This window comes from Sinocyclocheilus rhinocerous, unplaced genomic scaffold (assembly GCF_001515625.1).
Source record: "Sinocyclocheilus rhinocerous isolate Xijiao unplaced genomic scaffold, SAMN03320098_v1.1 scaffold2844, whole genome shotgun sequence".
Taxonomy (NCBI): domain Eukaryota; kingdom Metazoa; phylum Chordata; class Actinopteri; order Cypriniformes; family Cyprinidae; genus Sinocyclocheilus; species Sinocyclocheilus rhinocerous.
This window is the reverse complement of record NW_015633174.1, coordinates 80715-88587: the sequence shown is the minus strand read 5'-3', so window position 1 is coordinate 88587 and position 7873 is coordinate 80715. Positions and strand designations below refer to the sequence as shown.

General features: G+C 36.8%; 1 protein-coding gene across 1 annotated transcript in view; it reads left to right on the top strand.

The window, feature by feature from the left end:
* The window catches only part of LOC107743334 (heparan sulfate glucosamine 3-O-sulfotransferase 1-like), a gene marked incomplete at its 3' end in the record, with an annotated part of 17336 nt that extends 9469 nt beyond the window's left edge, over window positions 1-7867 (top strand). Inside the window, exon 2 of the mRNA XM_016556503.1 lies at window positions 7193-7867. Coding sequence (XP_016411989.1) covers window positions 7265-7867 — 603 coding nt within the window. The remainder of the gene's footprint in view (window positions 1-7192) is intronic.
* Window positions 7868-7873: the final 6 nt, after the last annotated feature.

The window sequence follows — 7873 nt, the reverse complement described above, 5'->3', positions numbered from 1 at the left end:
TCATATTCAACCCAATGATGCCCCCCCCCCCATACACACACTCCTCATTATCAATGCGAGGAACATGCAGACTGGGGGGGGGCTGTAGAGTTTGTGATTTGATTGACCCAGATCTTCAAGTGCAAATGAGAGCGTGAATGAGGGAGAGGAGGGAGGGATGGAGAGAGATGGAAGTGAGGAAGAGTGAGAAACTGGTGGGGTGCGGGGAGGTACATGAAGAGACTAATTTGAGGCTTAGCGGGGTGTCCGTGTGCTAAAAACTGAGCAGATTTACTGAAGGTCAGTGTCTTTTGGACAGACTGAATGAGATCTTTCAGAAGCATCCAAAGGGACAATTTCTGCACATTTTTTCCCTGTTTCTTTCAGTCCAGCGACAGAGACAATCGCATCCTCTCAGACGCTGTTTAATCCTCTCATTCTTTCTCCATTTGCATTCACTTAAGAGGAAGAGGAGGAAATCTTGGCAAAATCTTCAAAGTCGTTTGGCTTTTCCCTGTAGGACTGGTGAATCTTTGCACGTGTATGTGTGTGAGAGACAAATAAGCTGCTGAAACACCTGAGACAAATTTTCTCATGTTTACAATACACAGCCACATGCTTTGCACACATCTTCTGAAAAGTTTGTGTTTTTACCAAACGCCTAAAAAATAATACTGCTAAAACTGAGATCTGATTTAGGAACTTTTTGTAAACTAATTAAAAAGGGATGTTTCCCAGGGTTTTTTTTCCTGAGAAAAAAAACTCAGAAATTTAAAAGTGCTACTTTGAAGACAGCGCTACACAAAAAACATAGGCGGAGGGTGGACCAACTCCAGGGTACGGCTAAAAGCAGCCAAATCTATTGACTACAAACATCATAAACCCGTCTTTTTAGGCAAGAACTAGACATGGGTGTCATGTAGGCTAATAAAATATGTTTAATGGGACTGAATTTGTATTTAACGTGATTACAATTTAATAAAAAACATTAGAAATTTGTAATTATAAAACGTTTCCTTTCCAAGTTTATTCAAACATCGAATAAATTATTATACAGAAAGTGACATATCACTAACTTTGATCTATCATGAGTTTAAGCACTCTCAAAAAAACAAAACTATCGTTATAATCACTTAAGCTGTCTACACTGTGAAATGAATCTCTTACTTACATTGTACATACATCTGCGCGTCCGGAATCCAGTCAGCGAACGCGCGCGCACTCAAAACTGATGAGTTTCAGCCAAGCCTTCCCCAGCCTTACACACGCTCCGCCTATACGTGACAAAAAAAAAAAAAAATGAAACCATCTGCACCGGCAAATGTCCTCTGTTTCTGTCAACACAAAGCTATGAAGATCTGTAAGTTACTTTACCATACGAAAACTCTTTTTTTGTAAATTGTAAATAGATTAACATTACACTGTATAAAATTTTACTGTAAAATACTGTCATCTTTATGGTTTTTGCAAGTAAAAACTATCAATTACCATATAATTGCTGGTGAAGAATAGTAAAAGGACATTCCAATAAGTCCTTGCATTATCAGTCATGTACATTTGGTATTTTTTCATATTCTATTCTATTCTAATGTCATATGTGTTACCTTGATGGTGTTTTGTCTGTGTGTGTGTGTATGACACTTTGCACCATCTACACTAGTCAACATTTGAAGTGGATTGGCTTTTCCCAATGAAAATGAAAACTTTCACCAAAATTGTCCTAAAACCTAAAAGTGACAACTTGATGAACTTTTTTGAGTCACTTCAAATGTTGACTACTGTATATACCGTACAACTACTGGTCTTCTATTGTACCACCTTTATTATCATTATCAGTAGATTTTTTTAAGGTAAAAAGCTAATTTTTGGTAGTTCAAGTAGGCTAGATTGATATATTAACACTATAATGAAATATACGGTTCTAAGTTATAAAATATACAGGGATCAGTATGCCATCTCATGATACCTGAAACACTGTATCAGTTTTTTTAATATAATTGCAAATTTTTGGCAACCATATCTGCTGTAAATTTAACAGGATATTTTTTTACAGGAAGGAGGTGAAGCAAAATGTTTCATTTAATAACTGAATATACACTACAATTATTTAGACCGTCAAACTGGCAATCAGATCTATTTCAGTTTTATTATTAACTAATATAGGCCTATAGAGCTATAGGAGTATGGTATGATAATAAATCTTTTTATGAAAATTTATTTTCATCCCCTACATGCTTCAATCCTTCAAAGCTCTCACTGTAGAGGAAAAAAGCCTTTGGAGGGCATAGAACACAACACACCTTTAGTTTTCTTGCTTACAACAACAAAAAAATTAATTATTTTCTAAGATACACCAAAGAAAGGTGACTATATGCATTGGACATGTTTGATGCTACTGAGCTTTGAACAATCCAGTCAGATCGGGAACTGAGATAAAATGCTAATACGTGACAGAGAGTCCTTAGATCTCATTCCCCGCAGGTCCTCTTTTTGTGTTTTACTAGAGGCCAACACTCTTGTAGTGCATGCATGTATTTATATACGCATCTGCGTGAGTGTGTGCGCTTGTCTTGTGATTGTGTTCATGAGTGAGTCTGCTGGGCGCGTACGGCTGCGTGCAGGATTATTGCGCGCTGGAAACAGAAGCGAGACTAAGTTTGCACTAAGCTGAGGAGCCTAAATGCAAAAATGTGTAAGAAAATCCGCAGAGGTTTGTGTCTGTGTGTGTGCATCACTGGGCTTTCTTTTGGTGTGCAATGGCATTCAGGAAAGAGGATTATACTGCACAGTGTGAGGTGACAGTGGAGGATGTGTATATTAGAGATGCGTTTTTTTGTTCTCAGCTACAGAATTTGTGTGTGAGAGAGAGAGAGAAAGAAGGAGACTAGCTTTGTTTGCCTGAGAGTAAACGAACTGAAAGTCTGTCTCAATCAGTAGGTCTGTGAGTCTCTGATAAAGATGAAACACACACTATAGATCCCTATAAGACGATTTGTGTGTCTATCAGGAGTTGTTTGCCAACATAGTCTCAAGACAATTTGCAAGTATTTTACGATTTGATGAGCTGGTTGCAAATTCATATGAATCTGTATAATCTCATTTGTACATTTTTGTACTGCTCAAGCCCCCCTGATGGTTAAGTTTAGGGATGGACCTTCACAATGAAGTTTAACAACAAATCATTCATTTTCGTCAGATTGTACGAATTGATAAGAAATGGCCAACTCATGCAATACTTATGTATTCTCATGAGATGTAGAATGAAGATCACTCCTTGTTTTCTCCTTTGAGGCAAGGGAGTCAGCGATCATAAAACACAAGAGGAAGCAGTGCCTCCAAGTCACCATGGTTATCATGTTTATCTGATAAAGCCCCTATCATGATCACAAATAGTCCACATATCCTGAATGTCAAACTAGTGAAAACAGAACAAACAACTCACTCATCACTTTCACATCATTATTACCCATCAACCTTCTGTCACATCTAAATAAAAAAACATGATGGTCCGTAAGTGGTGCCATTTTAACCATTTTACAGTTTGTGATGTATTTATGTTTTTATTTAACACTTGTAAATCTAGCAAATTTCTCTTTCAATTTACTTTAAAGGGTGTACTATCATGGGGTCAGTATTTAGCAAGGATGCACTAAATGGATCAAAAGTAACAGTAAAGCTATTTTGTTACAGTGTTACAAAAGATTTCTATTTCAAATACTGTAAATGCTGTTCTTTTGAATCAAAGACAGTATCACGGTACCCAAGTTTTCCACAAAAAATATTAAGCAGCACTGTTTTCAACATTGAGAATAAATACTAAAAAAAATGTTTTGTCTTGAGCATTACCATATTAGAATGATTTCTGAAGGATCATGTGACACTGAAGACTGGAGTAATGACTGTTGAAAAATTCAGCTTTGCCAGCAGAGGAATAAATTACATTTTAAAATATATCAAAATACAAAACAGTTATTTGAATTTGTAATAATATTTCACAATATTACTATTCTTACCGTACTGTTGATCGAAATAAATGCAGCCTTGGTGAGCATTAGAAGTTTCTTTGAAAAAGAATGTGACCATTTTGCCGGTCACCTAGAACAAACAAAAACTAATAGCACATATTACACAGACTCAAAACAGACACACTGCTTTCTGCTCTGTTTCTGAAAAACACCAATACCCCATGGCTCACTGTTCATGCATACAGCACAATCCAGAAAATAGCACTATAAAGACAGCAATACTGAAAATCTCCTGATAAATGTATTCTTTTCTTATGTTATGTGACTACATTTGTCACCACCGACAGACAACATAACCCGAGGAACAGGAGCAGCACATTCTGAGGATTAAAGCTGTGAGATGAGGGAATAAAGTGGGAGACATTAGACAGACACTCAGGCTCATAATGGTAGAGTTGATGATGCTTAGCAGTAATGATGACGCTGACGCTGAAGCAGGAGTGGCAAGACCACAGGGCTCGACACTTACTCCCAACTGTGTAATTATACAATGTACAGAGCAACACCGCAGCTCGTTTACAAAGGCTGACTGCTCAAAACTAGATGAGGAGCAAATTAATAACCCGTGACTCCGGCAGCAGCGGGGTACAATAACATCACAACTGCGAGGTGACTAAACATAGTTGAATCATTTTAAAGGAGATAGAGGTCATAAATGATGTGGCCAACTGTCCTGATCAGCCACTTGCATCCGTTATCATATCCTTTAGTTATTTTCACTTTCTTTCAAGGATGAAAATTCGATGTTGTTCCAAACATGCGTGGCTTTCTTTTTTTCCACTGAACGCAAAAGGAGTTTGCCTGAAGTTCATAACTTCCATACAATGAAAGTGGACCAGAGGTTGTCAAACTCCAAAAGGACAAAGAAGCAACATAAAAGGATCATAAAAATAGTCTATATAATTTGCACACTTCATTCCAAGTATTTTGAAGCCATTTGATAAGTTTGTGTGAGGAAGGAATTTAGGTAAAAAAAAAAAATCATGCATGACAGCCGTGGTCACTTTCATTGTATGGAAAAGAGCAGCCTGGATGTTCTGCTACAAACAGCCCAAATTAATAACCCGTGACTCCGGCAGCAGCGGGGTACAATAACATCACAACTGCGAGGTGACTAAACATAGTTGAATCATTTTAAAGGAGATAGAGGTCAGAAATGATGTGGCCAACTGTCCTGATCAGCCACTTGCATCCGTTATCATATCCTTTAGTTATTTTCACTTTCTTTCAAGGATGAAAATTCGATGTTGTTCCAAACATGCATGGCTTTCTTTTTTTCCACTGAACGCAAAAGGAGTTTGCCTGAAGTTCATAACTTCCATACAATGAAAGTGGACCAGAGGTTGTCAAACTCCAAAAGGACAAAGAAGCAACATAAAAGGATCATAAAAATAGTCTATATAATTTGCACACTTCATTCCAAGTATTTTGAAGCCATTTGATAAGTTTGTGTGAGGAAGACAGTGAAATTTAGGTAAAAAAAAAAAAATCATGCATGACAGCCGTGGTCACTTTCATTGTATGGAAAAGAGCAGCCTGGATGTTCTGCTACAAACAGCCACTTTTTAAACACAATTGTGATTAATTTTCTATTTTTTATTCTAAGAATTTTTTTAAGAGTTTTGAAGATTATAACTATTATATTTTTTTGTGGAACCTGCACTAAAAAGACAAATATGTAACCATTGCATCAGTTTTTGTAGCTGTGATGACAAACAACTGCATATCTTTGTTTTCAACCTGAAGAATAAAACTCTGTAAAAAGCCTAATGAACTGTCTTTATGTTACATGTAATGTGAGAGTTGCAATCAATGAAATACAACAAATTCGGCAATATACCTTTAAATTTCAGAACTCACAACCATTTCTTATTAGATCCTGAGCATAATTCTCAAAAACATTCACCTTTCTTCTATCTTACTTTTACATTCTTACAGTTTTCATAATCAGTATTTTTCACCCACTTGTGTTCAAGTAATTAAACTACTATGATAGCCATAGTAAAAAAAAAAAAGTAATATATTCGAAATACATTAATTTCATACAAAGTTTAGTTCAAATCTATTAACATATTTACTGACATATCGTTTGAGACTTACTGATATAAAAATTATAATTAAACTTTATTTGGAGTACTACTTGTGCACAATGCATATTTCTTAATATGTAGCCTAAAATGTGTTTTAATGTCACTATTGATGAGGATTGTATGATCTTTGAATAATATCAGTCTTTAAATGCAAGATATTTAAAGTGTACCTGATGTATACTTGAAATAGTTCCACTTTAGCAGAATCAAATATACTTTTCAAATATACTTTCAGCACTACTTCCACACAATTGAAGAGCATTAAGTACAAAATTAGTTGTTCCGGTTTAGTATACCAAAAGTACAATTGCAAGGGATTATTATTAAGTGCATAAATATTTAAATGTATTTGTTGTATACTCATCATGAAATAAATGTATTTCACTTATTTTTCACAAGGGAGGTACTCGATAAATCAGTAACACTTTACAATATGGTTCCATTTGTTAATTTTGACATGAACTATCAATGATACTTCTAAAGCTACAATATACTTTTAAAGCGTTTATTAATCTTAATGTTAATTTCAACAATTACTAAAATCAAAAGTTGTATCTGTTAATATTATTTAATGGATTTGAGCTAACAATTATATTTTGTACTTTTATTAACTAACAGCGTTGACTAATGGGACCTTATTGTAGTGTTACCAGTAAATCTTATTCTTGTTATGAAGAACTGGGCTATTAACTCCAGTGTGTGACTCATTATTGAGGATTGCTCCAATAGTGAGCACTAGAGGACAGCAGTGAGACGGCAGTGGGATTGGGATGAGTAAATTTACCCAGGGAGATTTCTGAGGCACTATTGTTCATGAATGTTTAATGTGTTTCTTCTCTGTGTTTTAATAATTCTGTTAATTAAAATCACACTGAGGAAGTACACTCCTGCCCTGCTGCTGCTGTTGTTTTAACATATGTTTTACATCTATTTGTCATCTTAGCTGCCTGACAATGAACATTTGATATATTTTAGGATTTTCAATGCATGATTAATGATATGAATAATTAATATTTTCCTGTGGATGTTACTATTTTTTTCTCTCTCAAAGATAATTAATTTCCTACTTGGCACTTTCTTTTTCTTGTTTTATTTTAGAAATTTACTTCACGAAACAGCGAAAAGCAGCTAGATCTCCAGCTGTACGTGTGACCTGACTGGACTGACGCCATGTTTTGGACGCTCCTCCTGGCTTTGATCCTTCTGCTGTTGCTCCAGGCACAGCTGCTTGTTTGTCTACGTGAACTCCGAATCTCTCTGACCTCAGTGACTTCAGCGACCCCTTCTGGAACTTCCAATGCCTCGGCTTTGCAACGCCTGCCAGGAGCCATAATCATCGGGGTGCGCAAAGGAGGCACCAGGGCCCTGCTGGAGATGCTCAACCTCCATCCAGATGTGGAAGTAGCCAAGAACGAGATCCACTACTTCAACCTGGATGAAAATTTTCGGAAGGGTCTGGACTGGTATCGTGCCCAGATGCCCATCACTCTCCCTGGGCAGCTGACGGTGGAAAAGACCCCTGGCTACTTCACAGCACCACTGGCCCCAAAGAGGATATGGGCCACGAATCCAGCTGTGAAACTGCTGCTGATCGTTCGTGACCCTGCAGAGAGACTTGTATCAGACTACACACAAGTCCTCCATAACCGAATTCAGCAAAACAAGCCATACCAACCACTTGAAGAGCTGCTGCTGTCTCAAGGACACATCAATCCCAAATACAAGGCCCTTCAGAGGAGCTTTTACTACCAGCACCTTGCCAGATGGTTGGAGCTTTTT